Here is a 21,966-nt window from a genome sequence, read left to right as displayed (position 1 = left end):
AGTCTCATTTTATCCGACAGTTACCATAGGAACAGTGCCTCTCAGCCAATCAAAATCATGGAGAGATGTCAGATCTGACAACTTGTCAGATGAAAATATAGATGAAACGCTCCCCAGGGGAGCGTTTCATGAAAGGACTTGTCAGACGTTTACTCCGACAAGTCTCATTTTATCCGACAGTTACCATAGGAACAGTGCCTCTCAGCCAATCAAAATCATGGAGAGATGTCAGATCTGACAACTTGTCAGATGAAAATATTGATGAAACGCTCCCCTGGTCTCCAAAATGCATTTTAGAAGTATATTTATTTGTTACCATGCAGAATTATGTTGAAAGAGACTGAAAGCTTTTTTACGAAACATGACAATATGAAATGATACACAAAAACACAATACATGTACTCTGTTGTTTGTAAAACCATCACAAATAACATGCAACGTAAATATATCCTAGTCTGCACACACAGACCCCGATTGAATGTGCGTCTCCACGCAAAGACTAGCATCCAAAACTTCTTACTTGCCGTTTCAATTCAGCGAGAGGGCCTTCAGTACACAAGGCATGAGTAGGCTGCATATTCAGACCCTTAACTCGAATGAAGGATTTGCACAGCAGACTACATATATTCTTCTACTCTCTAAAAACTTTTACATATACATGTACAGTGGTGCTAAAGAGTTCGTGAGCCCCAACAGAAAATAATACACTCCTTCATGCTGAATGTTGAATGGAGACAACAACACAACAATCAATGATTGGTGAGCCCAGAGAAACAATTTTTATTGGATGTTATATTTTATCACCTTATTTCACAACTAAGTATCTAAAACATGGCAGAACTTGAACACTTGAAATGTGTTCGTTTTCTGGTCACTTTTAGCACCACTGTACATATTAAAAGACAGTATGATTTTAACGTTAAGTGCAAAACTTCGAACTTCCGGAGCTTTATGACATCGATAAGACAGTTGAATACACTTTTCAAGAGCAACTGATCCCATTTATTCTCTGACGACTGTGTGTCCGATTCATGCAGACAAATTCAGTTCCTCAAACAAATGCCAATTCAAATTGAACGCACCCCTGTTGGGCAAAATGGTATCGTCACAATCGTCTGTCTTGAATGTCAGATTAAGGAGGACTTGGACCGTACCAATCTGGAATCGTGGAAAACATCGTCTTCTGAAAGGAGAGGGATGGCGCCGCCAAGATCCCCACCTATCGTTAAAAGGGACCGGTCCATGTCAATCACACACTGTCGCCCAGTAATATGAGAGAGAGAGAGAGAAAGGGGGAGGGGGATGGCGTGAGACAGTGTATCATGAAAAGATATAAACGGCAAAAACTTTGGTGTGAACTTGTGTATATACTCTCTGGCCCGTATTTTGTAGTCGGGTTTAGCTGAAACTCAGGTTTAAAGTTGTGATTTAAGTATGGATAGCCAACTGTTACATAAATCACTAAAAGTAGAGACATCATATTTCGACTCATTTTGCTCTCGAACCACTCATAGTTGTCTAGGAAGTATAAAGAGATGATTGTCTTCACCATCGATGAATCAGGAAAGAGCACAGTTAACATAAGAAACATACAACTTAATACAAATTTGGACGCTTTTGGCTTCCCATAATTTTATCACAGAGTTAGACCATGGTAAGATTATGGGCCTCTAAATGCAAAATAGCTAATCTATTCCCTAATCGCACTGATATCATAGTGATACTATGGACCAATCCATTTGGAAGGATCCCTGTAGAGTGCATTACTTTATTATGACTCCTTTGGATTGAACCGCCTCTTGTGGTTCACTCCAAAAGGAGTCGTAATACACTCTAAAAGGATTAAAGTCCACTCAAAAGGGATTGTTCCCTAGTATCTTCACTCCAAGAGGGATGTGATTAGGGACTAGATTATCTCTTTTGCATTTGGAGAGTGTAGAGGACCACACCTTTCATTAATACTCGTATGTTAAATTTACAGTGGTACACTGCAAAAACGCTGGTGTTGATTTAACACCGGCCTGGTATCTATATCGATCTACACCAGAGAAGTGTTGAAACAACACTGGTTTAGTTTTAGGCTAGCACCAATGTGGCATTTAGGCAATCACAATTAGTGTGACATCAATATCGGTTTGATTCTTAATTGGTGTTGTTTCAACAACTCTCTGGCGTTGACCGATATAGATACCGGGCTGGTGTTAAGTCCAGTGTTTTTGTAGTGTAGTTCAACACCCTTGGATAATGCAACACCATTGGTTTCTACTTTAACACCTGTTGGTGCTATATCTGGTCGTAATGACGTCATATATATAGCAGTCGTGCGATTGGCTAGGATTTGAAACTAATTTGGTCTTTACTCTAAAATAAAGGCTTGCAATCTTTCAAAATGGTTATATTAGTATTCTTTCAATTAATTTCAACCTTAAATGAAATAAAATATTCCCTTCACATTTTCAGAAAATGAGCAAAATGCGGTATGTTTCAAAAATCGGATGGCGAACAGTTGTAAGGTGTGCGGTGGCCTTTACATCTTCATTCTGTGATTATATGGTGAAACAATTTCTACAAGTAAATAAAATACAAACTTACCCTACATCTCCGTAAGACATCTATTCCAATAACGGGCAAGGCTTTTGAATCTTCATTTAAAAGAGAGAATATTTAAAAGAAGAATAAGATTGGGGAGAGATTGGTGATAATGTTGTTTTTTGGGTAGAATATCAGGTTCTCGGCAACATAACCCTCCCAAACATCATTTACCTTCATACATCTTATCACCACCCTTAACTACACCAAAAAATTGCCGCCCATTGGCATAACGAGTCAATATGTGAAGGGGGCCAATTATGGCAGTTAGAGGCGAAAGTTCTAAACAAATGCAAGCGAGCGAGGTTTTTTTACCTTTATAATACTAAAATCTATTTTTTTTAAATAATATTGACATAATATTCAGAGAAATAATATTAGATTTCACGATTTTACATTCCTTCCCTTTTTCCTTGGTTGTTGATTTTGATTTATTTATTTAACTTTTTTTGGGGGGGGGGGGGAGTTCCATGCCTCTCAAAAGACCTCCATTAGATAAGCTTTCTTTAAAAAAGATTGCTATTTGTAGATCAAATTACTATTTTGGCTGTCAAGAGATCACCTTCCACTGCGACTGCGACTGGTTTTGGGGTCGCTGGCTGTACACAATTTTTCTTTTCCTAGATTTTAATCCCTAACTTTCCCATGAATAACCAAAAATTCATACAAGGGACATGGGCGGATCCAGTATTTTTCAAAGGGGAAGGGTCATTTTTGTTTTATAAAGGTCATAAATATAACAAAAATAATAACATTATTTTCATGGCCATTGGCAGAAATCTCAGGGGAATGCGTCTTCCTTACTCAAAATAGTAGGGGAGGGGACACAATAACAAATGTCTCCCTTGATATATTCTCACCGTTATTTTCAAGGATCTCAAACGGTGTCTGTAGTAGCATCGGACCAAGACGTAAGGCTGCTGTCTGTCGACCGTTGTTCGTCTTGACGTTTCTTGAGACTCTGGATTGACATAGGGAGAGAGGGGGCGAGGGTGTATGTGTGTGTACAAGAGGGGAGGGAGGAGAGAGGAAAAAAGAGGGAGGGAGAGAGAGATGGAGAGAGGGGGGTGGGGACATGAAATGTGAGGGAGCGGCAAAGAGTTGGAGGGGGAACGAATGAGAGAGGAATGAAGAGAATAAATATGAGAGAATATCGTGGACATAATAATAATCCCTGTGGGGATTATACATCCTACACGCGACAGCGGGGGGGGGGGGTAGTCTTAAAAATAATTATAAACAATTTAACCAAAGTGAGCACGAATTAGGGCCCGTTTAATAAAGCTACTTACCCATGCAGCTTGGCCTTTTCTGTCGGGACTCCGCTTTTCAAACTCGATGTACTCAACTGGGCAAACGTTTCCATGTCATTCAGCTGCAGAAGACAAGGGGGAAAAGAGTGAAAGAGAGGGGTAGGGAGGGAGAGAGTGAGACGGATGGGGAGGGGTGGAGAGAGAAAACACAGGTTCAAAAGTTATTTTATCAGTGTTTATTTGTATCTGGGGGGTGGTGATGAAAAGTCACCCCCCCCCCCCCCGATACAAATCTTGCACAACGGCTTTTAACACCAGATTCATGACACGGCTAGTGCGGTTAATTCAGAAGTAACTTAACAACAGATGAGCCCCCCCCCCCCTCCCCCGACCCAATCGGCTGGCCAAAAAGAAAGAAAGAAAATGGAGGAAAGGAGAAAAAACAGGAAGAGAGATAAACGTGGGGGGATTACAATTATTTTATGTTATGTTATTATAGTACGTATAAGAAATAGGGCGTTTCTCTCTTACACAACTTAATGAAAAAATTGCTTAGAGCCGAGATGCGTTCGTCACGTCTGGTACTCGCACTTTCTGTTTAATGAGATTAATAATATTATTCAAGGGGGTTTGATGAGACTAAAACACTCCGTTTTCAAGTCAATCATGTCAATGTACACCAAATATATTTACTCGCACTTCGAGCTACATGTATACCATTCAATCTAGTGACATTTGCTACTTTTTCACGAGTACTTATTTGCCCCCTTCTAAGGTTTGAATATGAAACAAAATTGCTGTTTACTGTACATTATTTATATTTTCTTTGTCTGTTTATTGATTTATTTACTGATTTATTCATTTATTTACTTATTTATTCATTGAAATATAGTCTCGTAATAGCAATTTGAACAAATTACTGTTAAACGAGCGAAATGTACACGAATTCGGGGTTCCACGACATTTGGTCTGGCGATAATACCTCCGATAGAAAATATGTACGCTTTGCCAAGCATGAAATATAACCTCCAAAGCTACATCTTTACAATATTTTTATACCAAAAGCTCTGTTACAATCCTATAAAACATGATACAAAATCGGAGCAAATGTCACTCAGAAGCAAGTGTCGTGTTGTGTCACCGAATTGGTTTTGGACCATTTTGGGTAAGACCAAACGAATTGTATAAACGGAGGGTATTTGACCAAACGGGATTTGCCCGTTAAGAGTAGATTTTAGCACTAGGCGTAATGCGTCGCCCAGCGCTTCCAAAAAGACTATTTCCGCTGCCTCCACCGTCACGGAAATCCGATGCCGCAAGCCATCGCACTGTGGTGGTTAAGACATAGAACATTGAACATGAAACATTGAACATGAAACATGGAAATCATAGAGGTTAGAACAGGATGATATTTTACTAACAGCTTCTCGAGACGTTAAAATTGCTATATAATATACTTATCTTTCCTGAAACTAGTTTATACTAGAAATTTACTTTGATTATAACAAAGTGGCAATAATGAAGCTTTGCTATAAAATATTTTGTCTACATAAACAATTTTATTATTAAAAACATATTTTTTTCGCATTTTTTAACACTAAAAGCTAAAAGATTATTGTGTATTAAGCGGTTTTCCTTGACAACTTAATAATAATCGATTCTACACTTGAACTTATTCCGATCACTTCAATTCAGTCTTGTCGGCGGGGCTCGAGTGTTTTATGATTATGTTCTTATTTATAAGTGGCGCTGACGCGTGGGGGGTTAGAATGTTGACCCAATGCAAAATTGAAATGAAAGGAATTGTCTGTGCACAACCAGCTTTTTCTCCTCGTTTCAATACCACACATATCGATTGCCTTTTCATCAGGATGCAGAAGACTTGTAAACCCAAAAAGGAGAACAGTCTGGTAGAACAGAAATATCAGTGTCGTCAGAGAAAAATCATATATGCTTCTACTCCCATGACATCTTCAGAAGATAACTGATAAAATGTGGAACAGGACATTAGGCATAGCCGTTGTTGTTTATGACACAGTGTGTTTTATTTTTGTATAAGTGCGCAATCCATTTTTCATAAACTTTAATTTGATACCAAACATATTCCATACACTGGATCATAGATAAGTCATAATTAAGAGGTTGTCCTATGTGAAAAGGATGATGTGGTTTATGACGTCAAAAATGACGTTGCCCCAATTTAACCAAAGTAGCCCCTGTCAGATTCTTAAAATACACATCCTCAACATAACCTAAAGCCCTAGATACATATGATAACCCATTTGTTTTATTTCATTCATGAGATTCATGAGTCCGCATTATTTGTTGCAATGCTTAAATTTGTGACCTAATTTGACCTTCCATGACCTTAAATGACCTTTAATTGGTCTAAACGCAACATAAATGCCTTGTGATTCATATTTGTGGATTTCATTTAGCATATGCTATAATTTGATATCAAACATGATACGTTTATTCCTCACAATAGAAAATCAACAACTAAGAAGAATGTAAGAAAGTTTGTGTGGTTTATGACGTCCCAGAAATAAAAATTCTCAAGATGCCAAGGTCGCACCCATCGGATTCTTAATATGCGCATCCTAAACTTAAAGATAAATTCCAGTTGTGGTAACGAAATCAAAATGAGTTCGTACAGAATCCAATGAAATGACCACCAAAGTGTCTGTTTGTATAAATAAAGCATGTGTGCCAAAGGATTCTGGAAGAAATTGTGTAATTGCTGAGAAATCAGCAAATAGGCTCAGGATTCGGGTCAAGCGTCGGGCACGACATTCAAGGCAATAATTAAACACTGTCCCACGTGCGCTTATCTGTGTTGGTGATCTTCAGTGTGAACATTTTTCAGTGTAGATTTCAAGATTTCACAAAGTTCAGTTTATGTAACTGTACCAGATCTAGAGTAGATCTTCGATGATATACTGACAATTAAGCCTGGTTTTACAGACTTTCTCATGAAATCAGTATTTACTGCAACTACTGGCATTTCTCTTTAACTTTCAGCACAAAATGCACATAATTCCTAACTAATTTGTATTTAAAACATGATATTTTTCGCCTTATATGTATTACATGTTACTTTATTTCAAAGCAATTTGACCTTTTATGACCTAAAATGACGTTTAACTGACAAAAATGTCATTTAAATACCCAGTAATCAATATATTTACATTTGATGTTTCATTAGCTTTAATTTGATACCAAACATGACATGTTTATTTCATAAAATATGAAAGTCATATACAGTGCGTCCCAGAAAAAACGAAACCGAGATTTAGCGATGATTACCATAACATAATCATTAATAAAATAGACTAATGACCTACCAATGTAAAGCTTAGAATCTCTTCTTTCATCTGATATTACTTAGATTATTCCTCATTCACGCATGAGGGAGCAAAAACAATTTGAAGAAAGGATACCAAAAACTCACTTGGCGGGGGTTTCTGAGAAAATGACATTTCATTGAATTTTTACCCATTCGCTATATGGGAGTGCTGCTTGTTTATGACGTCACAAATCAAATAATTGAAATTCTATTTTTTCACTCTTTGATTGATTTTTCTCAAACCTTCGGCAATGTTTTAAACTATTTTCTGCGATTTTTACAATTTTTTCAGGGTGCACTCCCCCTTTAAATGCATTACAACATCATTATCGATCACAAATAACTGGAAATGCGACAGGCATTATGGCAACTTTTGGTGAACTTGTCTTAAAAAACACAAAAACATCAAACTTGAAAAAAAAATCCAACACAATCTAAAAAAATGTTCAATTTCAATCTGGGTTACCTTTTTAAAATATATTTTCCAATGACTTAAGAATAAGTATTATTTGTTGCAGTAATTGACATATTCCACTTCAATGCTTTTTTAACTAGCAAATGAAATATAAAACTTTTTATCTTTAATGTCGAATTTGTATTAGCGCTATGCGTAGGAAGGTTTTAAAAAATGTTAAATATTTTGGACGCATGGTGCTTTATAATCATCGTGCGACAAGTCTAAAAAAACGCAGCGTTTTATGTGCAAGAACGCAAACGGCCGTTGGAAACTCTTGACCCGGTGTCAAAAATAACATTTGAGTCTTTTAGCGTATTAAAGGCAGTTCGAGAAATGAGGAGATAGAAAAAAAATCATATCGAACCTAAATACATGATTTAACATTACCTATGTTAGGCACCATACGTATTTTAGACTGAAGTATGACCAGTTACTAGATAATGTATTATCAAGAAGTAGAATTTGTCTTTGAAAAATGTATCACTTTAACATATATTTAAAAGAGCGTTCTTTTATATTATCAGGAAGTTTATTCAATAAATGAGGAACTGAATATTGAAATGCTCTTCGTCCATATGTTATTGTATCAAAATGGAGTATACATAAAGGTACCTGCTGGCCCCCCCCCCCCCTTAAAGGTCAAGTCTACCTCAGAAAAATGTTCATTTGAATCAATAGAGAAAAATCAGACTAGCTCAATGCTGAAAATTTCATCAAAATCGGATGTAAAATAAGAAAGTTATGATATTTCAAAGTTTCGCTTATTTTCAACAAAATAGTTATATGAACGAGCCAGTTGCATACAAATGAGAGAGTCGATGATGTCACTCACTCACTATTTCTTTTGTTTTTTATTGTTTGAATTATACAATATTTCAATTTTTACGAATTTGACGGTTAGGACCTCCTTGCCTGAAGCACAAAATGTTAAAATAATGGAATTCCACGTGTTCAGGGAGGAATGAAACTTCATTTCACATGACAATGACGAGAAAATAAAAATGTTTCATATTTCATATAATAAAATACAAAAGAAATAGTGAGTGAGTGATGTCATCAACTCTCTCATTTGGATGTAACTGGCTCGTTCATATAACTATTTTGTTAAAAATAAGCAAAAATTTAAAATGCCATAACTTTCTTATTTTAAATCCGATTTTGATGAAATTTTCAGTGTAATGCTTGTTAAATTTTTCTTTTTTTTACTCAAATCAAGTTTTTGTTGGGGTGGACTTGTCCTTTTAAGTCCAGCCCAGACAAATGTTACATTGAATAAATAGAGAAAAATCAAGCAAGCAGAAAGATGAAAATTTCATCAAAAAGGATGTAGAGGAATAAAGTGATGAAGTTTAAGAGTTTCACGAATGTCTTATCAGCACGATGATCACATTTACCGTGCGGGCAAAAAGTATATTTTTTTCTTTTACGATTTATCACTGTTCTCTAGACAAGAAGAAAATTTATTCATACAAAAAATTACTGTTTTATTTACTAGTTATTAATAATAATGTAGTAAACAAATCGAATTCGTGAAAATTGTTGCATTATTTAATATTAATGATATAAATATATGTAATTTTAAAATTTCTTATATAAATTATAATAAAACTTACCAAAAATTAACGGAATATATTTTGCCCTGTTATGTTGGGTTTTTTCTTATCGGTAATCGATGCTATAATTTGTGATCGATAATGATGTTTCACTGCATTTAAAGAGAAAAGTTTACTACCCCCCCCCCCCCCCATATAAAAAGAGTTATTGTAACAACGGCTGAAAGTGAATTCTAAATATTGCAGAAGGTTGGAGAAAAGTCCATGGAAAGATGAAAAAGTTATTAGAATTTCAATAATTTGATTTATGACGTCATAAACAAGCAGCATTCCCAGATGGCGAACGGTAAAAATTCAATGAAATTTTCAGAAAATTGAATTGTTTTTTTAAACTCTACCCTTTGCTTATCAATAGAGAAATTATTTCACTCCCGACCATGTAAAGAAAAGAAAGATAAGTCATCAGGAACCATTAAAGATTGAAATTCCGGCATTTTATATTGCATAACATATATTTATTATATAGACGAGTAATGCAACAACTTTCACGAATTTGATTCCTTTAATCTATTATTATTAATACTAGTAAATACGGGAGTAAATTTTGTATAAATAAAGTTTCTTGCCAACATAAGTAGTGCCAAATCGTAAAAGATGAAAATCAACTTTCTCCGAGCACGGTAAATATGATTATCGTGCTGATAAGAAGAAATTCGCGTGTGGGCGCGTAACTTATGCCAGTGGACATCAGGTACCTGTGAATGCGTGCGGTTCAATGGTTCCTTAATAACCCAAATGCGGGAAATTTTGACGCTTCCAGGAAAGGTTTGGGAACTTATAAAAAAAATCCAGGAATTTCATGGAAATCTCGCACACCATTAAGCCAGCATATGCGTATTCATTTTTTTTATCGTGACGTCACATCCTAAAGCCGTGCAGTGGAACATTTTGGACGGGGGTATTTTGCGTTGTGAACCAACTAATGGCGGCTGCACGATCGCGAGCCGTCTGTGTACGAGAATTAAAAAAAAAATAAAAATGTATAAAACTCCTGAAAACAGAGCGACGGCTGCCAGTTGTCTAAATAAAACTGAGCATCATTAATATTATTGTCATTATTATCATTATTACGTTATTAAGAAACCACTGTCATATCCATGCCCTTTATTCACCATGTGGCACACACAAGGTCGTCTTTTGACCCATTTTTAAAACGAATTTTGCCAATGGGTCAAAAGTGTTCCGATATGTACCCGTGTTCACACGTGCATCGGTTTATAACTCAGATTTCAGTGGACAGTGGGGCTAATTAATGTGTTTTTCTGAAATAGGTTTTAGTAATGAAATGCTACCCATTAGTCGTACATAACATAATATTATGTGGGAATGCGACATCACCAGCCCACCTAATGAATATTCATGAGGCTGTGCATATAACTGTTTTCACAAAATATCGATAAACTTTTAAATTTAATAACCTCGTTCTTGTTTATCCTATTTTTTAAATAGAATTTTCAGCTTTTTGCTTTCAGAATTTTTCTATTTCTGTACGTATAATTATTTGGAGCCCGTACCATCCCTTTCACTTGGCGTTGTGGCGTGCGCCTGTAATCCATTCTGAGGGGAAGTTACAAATTTATGTAGAGGTTCGAAACCTGGTCAGTCTCTCAGATGGTAACGTTAAAGGTCGGTCCCAGACGTAAATAGTCATATCTGATTGATACACGTATGACAAAACTCAAATGCACACACACCGCTTTAACTGTTCTTTGATTGCTATTTTCGAATTTTCCAAACCTTTATTATTTTTTTTTTTGTATACCGACTGCCGAACCTTCCATGGTAAAAGCTAACTAATTAGAGATATTACCGGTAATGTGGGGATAGTGGAACACTTTCTATTCATGTCTTGAGGATGGCATTATGAAATTGTGCTTGCCATATATTTGCGGGCACTTTACATGCTTGCATGTCCAAGAAAGGTCAAATAATATGTTAAATATTTTTAAAAGTAAAAAAACCAGGTTAATAGAAAAAGAATTCTAAATTTGTCACATTTTCATCCCCATACCATGTAATTAAAAATATTTTCTGATGTTTTTATTTTTTTAAAGCATTAAAAACAATCATATTTCGGTGTTTGTTTTTTTGGGGGTTAACAATCTGTAATCGATGCAATATTTCGAGGTCGATTATGAAGTTGTATTGAATTTCACAGCTCGTATTTTTTTACGACCAATTGGTCATTATAGGCAGTTGTTGGTAAACTACGGTAAGACCATCTAAGATCACGTGACCAATGGAAAGTGGACAAAATGGGTGCTGACCAAGATGAACTTTATTTCGTCGTTGGTAAGTGAGGTTTTTCGGGCTAAAAAATATTTAGAACTGTCTAAATAGAGTACAGTTCACAGAGCAACACTGAAAATGTTTTAAAAATATAATTACTAATAACATGTTATTGAATTTGAAATTATAGCAATGTCTTTTTTTACAGTTTAATGAACGCACGTACAAATATATTTCGTTAAGATAACTTATTTTTCATGCATCGATAGTGGCTGGATTTATGATCATAAAGTCATTTCAATAGTTTATCTTTCATTCACAGGTTAATCTATCAGAGAAAAAGTTGCAGTGTTGAATATCATGCAACCATTAGCATGAAGAATAATAATATAAAAAGAAATGGTAATATAAAGTTTATTCTTATTGAGGGATGAGAAGGTTTACTGAGGTAAACTAAATACACCACTGAAATCCAACGAAAAAGGGATGTTTTTGTTGTTCTTCAAAAAACTGCATTTATCAATGCTTGATTTGGGGAAATATTTTTGGCGCCAATGGAGAAAATGTAATACTTTTTTCTCATGATTATTTTCATAAATGAAATTGTAGATTTTGTGTAGGAAAAAAATGTTTATCACACCTACCAGATGTGTATTTTTTCAGTATAAAGATGAATGCCACACTCCTGCAGCAAAAATCTTTAATCTATACTTCCCGTTTATCCTTTATCATATTGCTTCAGTAACAAATTACAATGTACCAGTACTTGAAAGTCATTTTCAAAGGTTTTTATTCCCTCAAAGATTTGTAATCGATATTATACTTTGGGATCGATCACGATATTTTCCCACCGACACGTGAATTACCAGTTGTGAAGGTACACTGCTGAACCTTATGACCTAAAAGGTAACAACAAAACAAAATATGACATAATCTAAAGGGATGTTTGCTTTGTCGCGTTTACATAGGGTTTATTGTGCAAATGTGGCGGGAAATATGTTTAGGAGAATGTTTAAGAGCAGTAGACACGTGCAATGCGCCATTGTCGCCCGTTTTCTTTTGTGCTTAGTCTGTTTGTAATAGGGTTCGTGGCTTGCTTAAATCATGTCGATTCGAACAACAAACAAGTGATATTGTATTTTTCAAAAGTAATTACGAGCAATGCAAGTTTGTTGTCTTGCTCTCAAAAAATTGTAATCGATGCTACACGAATTTGGCTTCATGTTATTTGGTATATCATTTTTTTACCCCGGTCGTAACAACAATCAGACAATAAAGGAAAATAAATATGAAATGCGGGTGCGGAGCGCGAGCAGAAATTTTGAGCTTCGTAGACCAGGTTTAGGCTCACTTTTTTTATTGTCCGATTTTTGTTGCGACCGGTGTAAAAAATTATATGCCAAGTATCGTAAAGCCAAATTTGTGTAGTATCGATTACAAATCTTTGAGAGGAAGGCATCAAACTTGCAATGCTTTTAATTAGTTAGCTGTTACCTTTTGAAAAGAAAATGTTATAGTTACTATATTTGATGCTTTAGTGAAATAGAAATGCTAAAAATATTTTTAAATGATATATTAATTTAAATTTTAAAATCTTGCATATTTTATTAATTGTAATTAATGTAAAGTAAATTAAACTTTACATTAACTTGTTTGTTATTATCTTTTTACATTTATATATATAAGAGAATTGTCTTATCTGACGCTCAAAAATGTAAAACTACAAATTTTAGAAGCACACTGGGGATTCTTTTCTCAACGTGCCATGTTCATGAAATACATGTACCTCGAAATTCCTCTTCAGCTCATATTTTGGGAAGACCTGACCTCTTTTTCACGGAAAACAACAATAAAACGCAGCAACTTCCAATATTCCTGATATATCCTATCTAACATACGTAACTCATTATTTCTGTTCCGCACCCGCATTTCAGTTGTTTAATTCCTTGTGATTGGTCACTTAGACCAGGTTTAGGCTCACTTTATTATTGCCCGAATTTTGTTACGACCGGGATAAAGAATGATATGCCAGTTGTCATGAAGCAATTTTTTTATGGTATCGATTACAAGTTTTTGAAAGCAAAGCAACTAATTTGCATTACTTGTAATTAGTTAGCGGTTACGCTTTGAACAAAATATAGTTACTATCTTTGAGATAAAAATGCCCAAAATATTACTTTATGATTTTTTTTGTGTAAACGAAAATAACGTGCATATTTCATTTCATGTAGTGAATGTATAGTAAATTAAACTTTATATTAACGTGTTTCCTATTAGTTTTCTACAGTTATATATAAAACAGTTTTAAAACAATTATTTTCATTGTTTCTTAGAAATATACAGATTATTGTGAAGCACGCTGGGGATTCTTTTCTCATCGTGCAAGGTGCTGGACTTACGTTGACTATTATTTTACAGCTCGCGATATTTCGGAAAATCCCGACTTCTTTTCCCAGAAAGTTTCGGTAAAAACAGAAAGTTACAAGTATACAACAATGAAACGCAGCAATTTTCAATTTTCAGGATCTATTCTATCTTAACATTTTAGGAAGCTAAAATAGATATCGTTCATATTTGGAACCATATCCGCCGGGTTTGACGCGGTTGGAAGTTTGCAGATTTGGTTCCTCGGCGGATTTGGTGCAGATTGACTACGTGTATTCATTATGACGTCACCGGCACCCTCGGCAGCGCATGCGCGGCAATATTGGGGATAGGTACAGTGTAAACGCGATTAACTTGCATCGGCTCGCGGTTCAGAACCGGCAAATTGCACCACCAAAGTAGTAGGTTCTGAACCGCGAGCCGATGCAGAATCGGCTTTTTTACTACGTGTAAACAGGGGAGCGTTTCATCAATATTTTTATCCAACAAGTTTTCAGATCTGACATCTTTCCGTGATTTTGATTGGCTGAAATGCACTGTTCCTATGGTAACTGTCGGATAAAACGTCCGACAAGTCCTTTCACGAATCGCCCCCCAGAAAGCCGATTCTGCATCGGCAATTTGTGCGCATTTCAGGTTTTTGCATCGGCTCGCGGTTCGTCACAGAATAAAATGTCATTATGAAAGTTTTGTTTCAACATCATACTGGTTAGAATATGTTTGGTAACGTGATGCTACTTGAATTAATCACCATACATGATTAACTCTATGTATGATGTAATAGATAATGAGTGCACTGAGCACTCGTAATATAACCCACACCAGTGAATGAATAGGCAACACATCATCATTATTTTACTTACCTTTTTTTTATATGTATGTTTATTTAAAACGTGACAGACACGAGTCATGATTGAAAATAGAAAGCTAAAGAGCATTCAATGACAAAATACATTAAAAATGATTGATTGACCAATCAATGCTTACCGCGCATCTGATATAAATGCCGCCTTCTACGACAGTGGTTGCTTCAAAGTGCATCTCTGCTGCCCTTCGTTGGTGTTCGATGTCTGTGGAAGATTTCCTACGGGTTGGTTCGCCAGGCACTTCAAGGCGTTGGACCTGTCGCTGTTTGACGATAGCTGCTGGTTGCTGGAAATAAATAAAGAAGAAAGAAAATAAAGATAAAACAAACGGAGAATGACATCAGCTGAGACCTAGACATTAAAAATACTGTTGGGGATGAAGGCGATGGCGGTGATGATGGTCGTGGACTTGTGGTGGTGGTGGTGGTGATGGAGGCGGTGGTTGGGATGATGACGAATTGATGATGAGGAGGAGACGGAGGATGTTATCATTAGATGAGAATCACGTTAGAGAGAGAAAAGAAACGAAGAAAGGCAGCATAAGGTTGATGATGAAGGTGATGGCGGTGAGAATCACGTTAGAGAGAGAAAAGAAACGAAGAAGGACAGCATTAGGTGGATTATGAAGGTGATGGCGGTGATGATCGTGGAGGGTGCTGGTGGTGATGAAGATTTCGTGGAGTTTTGTTGTGATGGTGATGATGATGATGATGATTAATATCATTATCGTTATTATTATTATTGTGACGGTAATGGTGGTAGTGATGATGGAGATGGTGATGGAGCTGATGATGATGATGATGACGATGAAGAAGATCATGATGGTGATGATGATCATGATGGTGATGACGGTAACTGTGGGGATGATGGTGGTGGAGTTATAGTGGTGATAGTAATGATGATTGTAACGGTGTCGAAGATGATGATGATTATGATGATGATGACGATGACGATGGTGATGATGACGATGATGATGTTATGATTTAGCGAAAATGATGAGGAGGAGGAGGGATAAGGAGGATGGTGGTGATGATGATTTTTATGACGACGACGATGATAATGATGATGATGGTGATGGAGGTGATGATGATTATGATGAGGGTGACGATGATGATGATGTTATGATTAAGCGAATGGCAGGAGGAGGGATTAGAAGGATGGTGGTGATGGTGGTGAAGATGGTGATGATGGTGATGATGATGATGATGATGACGACGACGATGATAATGATGATGATGGTGATGGAGGTGATGATGATTATGATGAGGGTGACGATGATGATGATGTTATGATTAAGCGAATGGCAGGAGGAGGGATTAGAAGGATGGTGGTGATGGTGGTGAAGATGGTGCTGCTGCTGATGATGATGATGATGGTTGTTGTGTTGGCGATGGTGATAATCATCATCATATTATTGTGACCAAGATCGTGACAAGTGTTAGTAGCAATGGCGACGGTGATATTGATAATTTACGTTCGATATTCTGAGCTCCTTCTTGAATAATTTCTCACAAAAATCCAACTTTCTGTTGAATTCCGATTCTGATTCCACCCTTTGTTTCTACACTGTAAAATGAAGTGCTAATTTAGTACTTACAGTGCTTGTATAGTGACTACACTACGAGTGCTGATTTTCTAGTTCAATTTTAAACTAGTAAATCAGCACTCGTAGTAGAATAATACTACTAATAATAGGCATTTATATAGCGCCATCTATCTAGAAATATTCTATTCCGAGGCGCATTGTTATTATTATTATTACCCCGGCTTTAGCTCGAGCTGCCTTTCAGGATCATGCATTCAAGGAATTAATCCTGCCGGGTACCCATTCACCTCACCTTGGTCGAGTGCAGCACAATGTGGATAAATTTCCTGCTGAAGGAAATTACGCCATGGCTGGGATTCGAACGCAAACCCTCTGTTTCAAAGTCAGAAGACTTATCCACTGGGCCACAACGCTCCACAATCACTATACAAGCACTCTAAGTGCTAAATTAGCACTTCATGATTTTATAGTGTAGTATTAACGGGGAAAATTGAAACGGATAGATAATGGATTCGTGTAGATCATCGTGAGTTTCAGAACATTCCACCCTTTTACTCTTCCATTCCTCCTTCCCCTGAGACGGAAATATAGATCCGCATCTGTTTTGAAACAGTTCTGGATGACGAGGTGATGAGGATGGTATTTGGAGCGTGGTCACCATGGCAACCCCCTCATCAACGATATTATGAGTAAAGCACCAAGCTGTGACTGCCCTAATCATCTTCGCCAGGCAGTTCGGCTTGAGAAAAATATCGTATTTAAAGGCTTGGTTTTTCAGAGCAACGATTTAATGGATGGGATGAGCAGAGGACAAATCCATATTTTTTTAATTCTTTGATAATCATTAACATGCCTTCCGAAATACAAAATCCAATAGTAACTCGCCAAAAGTGAATTGTTGATAATGGCAATAATAATGATGATGATGACGACGATGACCATAATAATAATAGTAATAGTGATAATAATGAAAATAATGATAATAATAATAATAATAACAATAATAATAATGATAATAATAATAATAATAATGATAATAATAATAATAATGATGATAATAATAATAATAATGATAATAATGAAAATAATAATGATACTAATAATGATAATAATAATAATAATGATAATAATAATGATAATAGTGACGTCTTATTGAGCGCCCACACAGTCCAGAGACGATTATGGTGCTTGCCAGCAAAAGTTCCTTTGTATGTACCATGGACAAATTTTGCTAGTAGGTCCGTGGAATGTACACAAATACATATTATAAACAACTACAAATACGAAAAATGAATAATTTAGATATTTATTGAGCTTGAAAAAGCACATCCAAAGATTTACAAGACTGTACTTATCGTTAGGAAATTAATCAAGAATAACCAAATCAAATACATGATTGGATGTAGAAGTAATTCAGTGAGAGCTTCAAAGAATAAGGAGTAAAGAAGGTTTGAAATTTGGGGTTCACTCAAGCATAGTATACTAGTATGCACTCTGTGCAATCGCAGCATAACATCCAAGCAGTCTGCAAAAAAGGGGGTCAGTCAAAGAAACGCTTGTGTCTCACCTTTTATTAACCTTTCAATTTTCAAGTTCCTGACAGTGGGAAGAAGAACTCCTCTTTCAAACATGATAATTGATGTATTTTACTTTTTGAAGACCAAATTAATATATTGGGCTATTTAAAAGTGGACTTGGTTTATCAATGGCTTGGTTTATCAATAGATCAATTAGCAACATTACCATGTCGCCATGTTAAACACAAAATTATCAAATTCGACTTGACAACTTACACAATATCTCGCAAGCTGGCAGTGTCGTCATGAGCCCCCCCCCCCAAAAAAAAAAAATAACAATAATAATAAAAATAGGGGCAACACATGGCCACTTTTAGATTATTTTTGTTCTTTTAATGCATGAGTTATATTGTACGCGTATATTCTTACTTTTTTTTAATCTTTCTTTACGTTAGAGTTTTGAAAGATCCTTTACTCTTTGTTTATTTTTCTTACTTCACCCCCCCCCCCCCCGATCAATAAACCCAGGCTATCAACATAATTGTAACACATTTCTGCAAACGATGTAGCAAAAAGCCCGTATTGGTTGGCTGTCAAAAATTAATCCCTAAAAATCCAATTTCGACACCATGAATGATTGGTGAGGATCAAATCCGCTCCGACAGAGCTCCAGGGCGAGACTACAGATCCTAATGCGCGTGCGCAGTAACATGAAATCTGTACCCTCGGGCGCGCTTTGCCATTTTTTCACAATATGCAGACAAAAAAAGCAATTTTAGAAGTCGAAATCCCCCAATAGCAATTGAGTTGAAGTAATTAAGAAAAATTGAAAAGAATTTCAGTGACAAATTTATAAAAATCCTATTTAAAATGAGATTCTGTTTACCTTCCAAAGATTTTTTTATTCATATATTTATTATTTATATAATATTTTCTCAAAACGCTCATAATTATAAAACGGAATCGTATGTGTGAATAAACAATCATCGGGGGAGTCCCAATATCCTACATCCTCTCTTTTTCCGTGATCAGGGGAGTGTTTTAATAACATTTTTCATCCGACAGGACAAGTTGTCATATCTGAAAACTTTCCATCAATTTGGTTGACTGAGAAGCAATGTTGCTATGGTAACAATCGGATAAAACGGACCTTTTATCCGACAAGTCCTTTCGTGAGATGCTCCCAAGATGATTATTATATTTCAATATTGTTTTTGTATTAAATCAAAACGGTAAAGGCTATGACATGAACCAAGCCCTGTTTTACGATGATAAATAAAAGATTCAGACCCACAACTTTATCTAACATCTTCATCATCATCATCACCATCATCATCATCATCGTTGTTGTCGTCGTTTTAGTTACCATTGAATTGTGCCATTTGCCTCAGTTGCCTGGTAATTTCACATCACCATTTTTATTGAAATCATTGAAATTCATCTTCGAGCAATCGATATTGATTAAAATGTTTTTTTGCCAAACCTATTCGTTCTTCGTTATAACCATGGTAACGGTTTTATATTGCATCATACTATCGCTGTATAACCTCGCTTGTCACTGGCAATGAGCTAGGTTGATAGATAGATATTACAATGTAATCCATTTAAATCTCAGACAGAATCTGGTGATCTATTTTTAATAACAGAGCGATATAGTCTAAATCTAGATAAATATAGGCCTGCGCCGGAGGATGGTGTTGATATTTACTATTTCCCAGTATATAAATTTTAGCGTTGATTTTATTTCATGTTTTTCCTTGCCCTCTTTTCTTTGTCTTCTTCTTCTTCTTTTTTACTTCCTTTTCTCATTTTTCTTCCACTTTTTTCCTTTTCGCCTTCTTTCTCTTCTTCTTCTCATTCTTCTTCTCCTTCTTCTTCTCCTTCTTCTCCTCCTTCCTCTCCCCCTCCTCTTCTTCCTCTTCTTCTTCTTCATCTTCTTCTCCTCCTCCTTCTTCGCCTCCTCCTTCTTCTTCGCCTCCTCCTAATTCTTCTTCACCTCCTCCTTCTTCTTTTCCTTCTTCTCCTCCTTCTTTTCTTCTTCCTCTTCTTCTTCTTCCTCTTATTCTTCTTCTCCTTCTTCTTCTTCCTGTTATTCTTCTTCTTCTCCTCCTCCTCCTTCTTCTTCTTTTTCTTCTTCCTCGTCTTCTTCTTCTTCTCCTCCTTATTCTTCTCCTCCCTCTTCTCCTTTGTAGCCCACCTCTCTCTTTAATAATTTACATGAGGCCACTATCAGTTTAAAGGGATTAAGTTCTCTTTGCATTTTTATCTCTGATCCCAATCCCCTTTTTTGAAATCCCGAATCAGCCCAGGAGGTTTAGGGCAGTAGACACGGAAAAAAAATGACCATCATACAAGAAATATAGACAACCCGCCCCCTGGTTTAAAGGTATTGTTTAACTTTGTGAGCAGCCGATTTAAAAAAATTCTCAAACGAAGATGAAACGTGTGTACAAGTGCATGTATTAGAACTAATAAACCCTAAAAACAACCATTATTAAGAATGAAAAGCTAAAACTACAAGGCAAACCCCGATTTTGTAAATAGGCGTCTTATAGACGCCTAAATAGTACACATAAGTGTATGGGATGAAATTTAGGATGGTGTTTCAGGTCACTTTATATTTCAATTTTTGAATCACTAAATAATTATTTTCGAATGCAGTTTTTTCTGGGCTTCATTTTTGTAACATATCACAGACACAGGCAACATTGGTGTGACTTTTAAAAGTCAAACCAATGTTAACCAATCCCTTTAACCATCTTCAGCAAACAAAAACGATTAAAGGAGAATGAAACCTTTGGACCAAGATAGCTTGTGTGAAAACAGAAAAATCAAAGAAACAGATCAACGAGTTTGAGAAAAATCGGACAAGTAATGAGAAAGTTATGAGCATTTGAATATTGCAATCACTAATGCTATGGAGATCCTCACATTGGCAATGCGACAAAGATGTGTGATGTCACTCTTGAACAACTCTCCCATTACTTTAGAATATATTTCACTTAAATTGCCTCTTTTATTACATCTATCAGTAGAACATGTATTCTTTCTATAGGAGGGCATGTTATACAGATTCTTAAAGAATACATCATGGATAAAGAGTTTGTATCACCATACGAAAAAGCAAAAAGACACATTTTCAGGGTGTTTTATAGTCCATCAAAGGGAAAGTTGTTCATGTGTGACATCACACATCCTTGTCGCGTTGCCAATGGGGGATCTCCATAGCATTAGAGATTGCAATATTCAAATGCTCATAACTTTCTCATTATTTGTCCGATTTTTCTCAAACTTTCTTTGTTCTTATTCTTTGATTTTTCTGTTTCGACACAAGCCTTCTTGTTCCAAAGGTTTCATTCCCCTTTAAAAACAAACAATAACTTACGGCGTCCTTACTCGTCCCAATGCGCATTTCGATCGGTAGTAGATCTGTAGAGCTTTTGGTGGTGAGCTGAGGGACACCGCCTCTTGTTGTTACCCGCTTCCGCCCCATCGATGGCAGGGGAGGAACCGTTAGTGCCTCCATAATCCACGTGGCCGCAATCACGCACCCCCGCGACGGGTTACCAGTCAGAGGTCAACCAAGGGCCAAGAATAGTCGTTTTACGCAACGCTGCAAGTTTAAAAAGATAGAGACAGAAATAAAGCTACAAATGAAAAAAAAATGACCACCGCGAAAAAAAGAATAAAAAGGTGAAACAGTAGGCCTACAGGAAAATCAAAAGCGTATTTGAAATTATTTTTTGTGAAAATTACGTCATATCATATTAACAAAATTAAAATTTCAGTTTTAAAAGGCCGAACTATGTGCTCGCTTGCTTTGCTTGTTTTGTATTGTGCATTTTGTGTTGTGCTCCGTCATTTATTTTTTATCTATTTATTTTTTAATTATTATATCTTTTTTTGGGGGGTGTCATAACGCCTTTTGAACTAACAAAGTGTTCACAGATGAAAATGATCTATCACATTTTAATAAAAAAAAACTGGGGGAGTGAGTTCATATCTAACGAAGATTGCATGTAGAAATCGATTAAAATGAATCCACAATAATTAGAAAGGGTTCCCTCTTGGAAAAAATCACAATGCCATACAGTGTGTTCAGATATAGAGGACTATGTGAAAATACCATTCACACTGTTAAATTGCTAAAATGCAGCAGTGAGAA

General features: G+C 36.1%; 1 protein-coding gene across 1 annotated transcript; it reads right to left on the bottom strand.

Annotated features, from left to right (window-relative positions):
* Positions 1–274: 274 nt before the first annotated feature.
* On the bottom strand, positions 275–21,386 carry LOC121421434. The gene is made up of 6 exons (XM_041616127.1): positions 21,187–21,386; positions 14,860–15,024; positions 3,882–3,964; positions 3,450–3,550; positions 2,593–2,642; positions 275–1,256 (listed from the first exon to the last, which is right to left on the bottom strand). Exons 1-6 carry the CDS (start codon positions 21,325–21,327, stop codon positions 1,128–1,130), a joined length of 669 nt encoding a protein of 222 aa, XP_041472061.1. The 5' UTR covers positions 21,328–21,386; the 3' UTR covers positions 275–1,127.
* Between the last annotated feature and the right edge of the window lie 580 nt (positions 21,387–21,966).

The sequence above is a fragment of the Lytechinus variegatus genome, chromosome 9 (genome assembly GCF_018143015.1).
Source record: "Lytechinus variegatus isolate NC3 chromosome 9, Lvar_3.0, whole genome shotgun sequence".
NCBI classification, from domain to species: Eukaryota; Metazoa; Echinodermata; class Echinoidea; order Temnopleuroida; family Toxopneustidae; genus Lytechinus; species Lytechinus variegatus.
The sequence above is the reverse complement of the archived record's forward strand: the minus strand, read 5'-3'. Positions and strand labels throughout refer to the sequence as shown.

Bases quoted from the DNA above. Each gene is read 5' to 3' on its own strand.
- LOC121421434 (XM_041616127.1), bottom strand. From the start codon at position 21,327: ATGGAGGCACTAACGGTTCCTCCCCTGCCATCGATGGGGCGGAAGCGG. The intron at 2,643-3,449 runs GTGAGAATATAT...TTTTAAATGAAG, and splicing joins TGAGATCCTTGAAAATAACG to ATTCAAAAGCCTTGCCCGTT. The intron at 1,257-2,592 runs GTAAGTTTGTAT...ACTGGGCGACAG, and splicing joins ATGTCTTACGGAGATGTAGG to TGTGTGATTGACATGGACCG.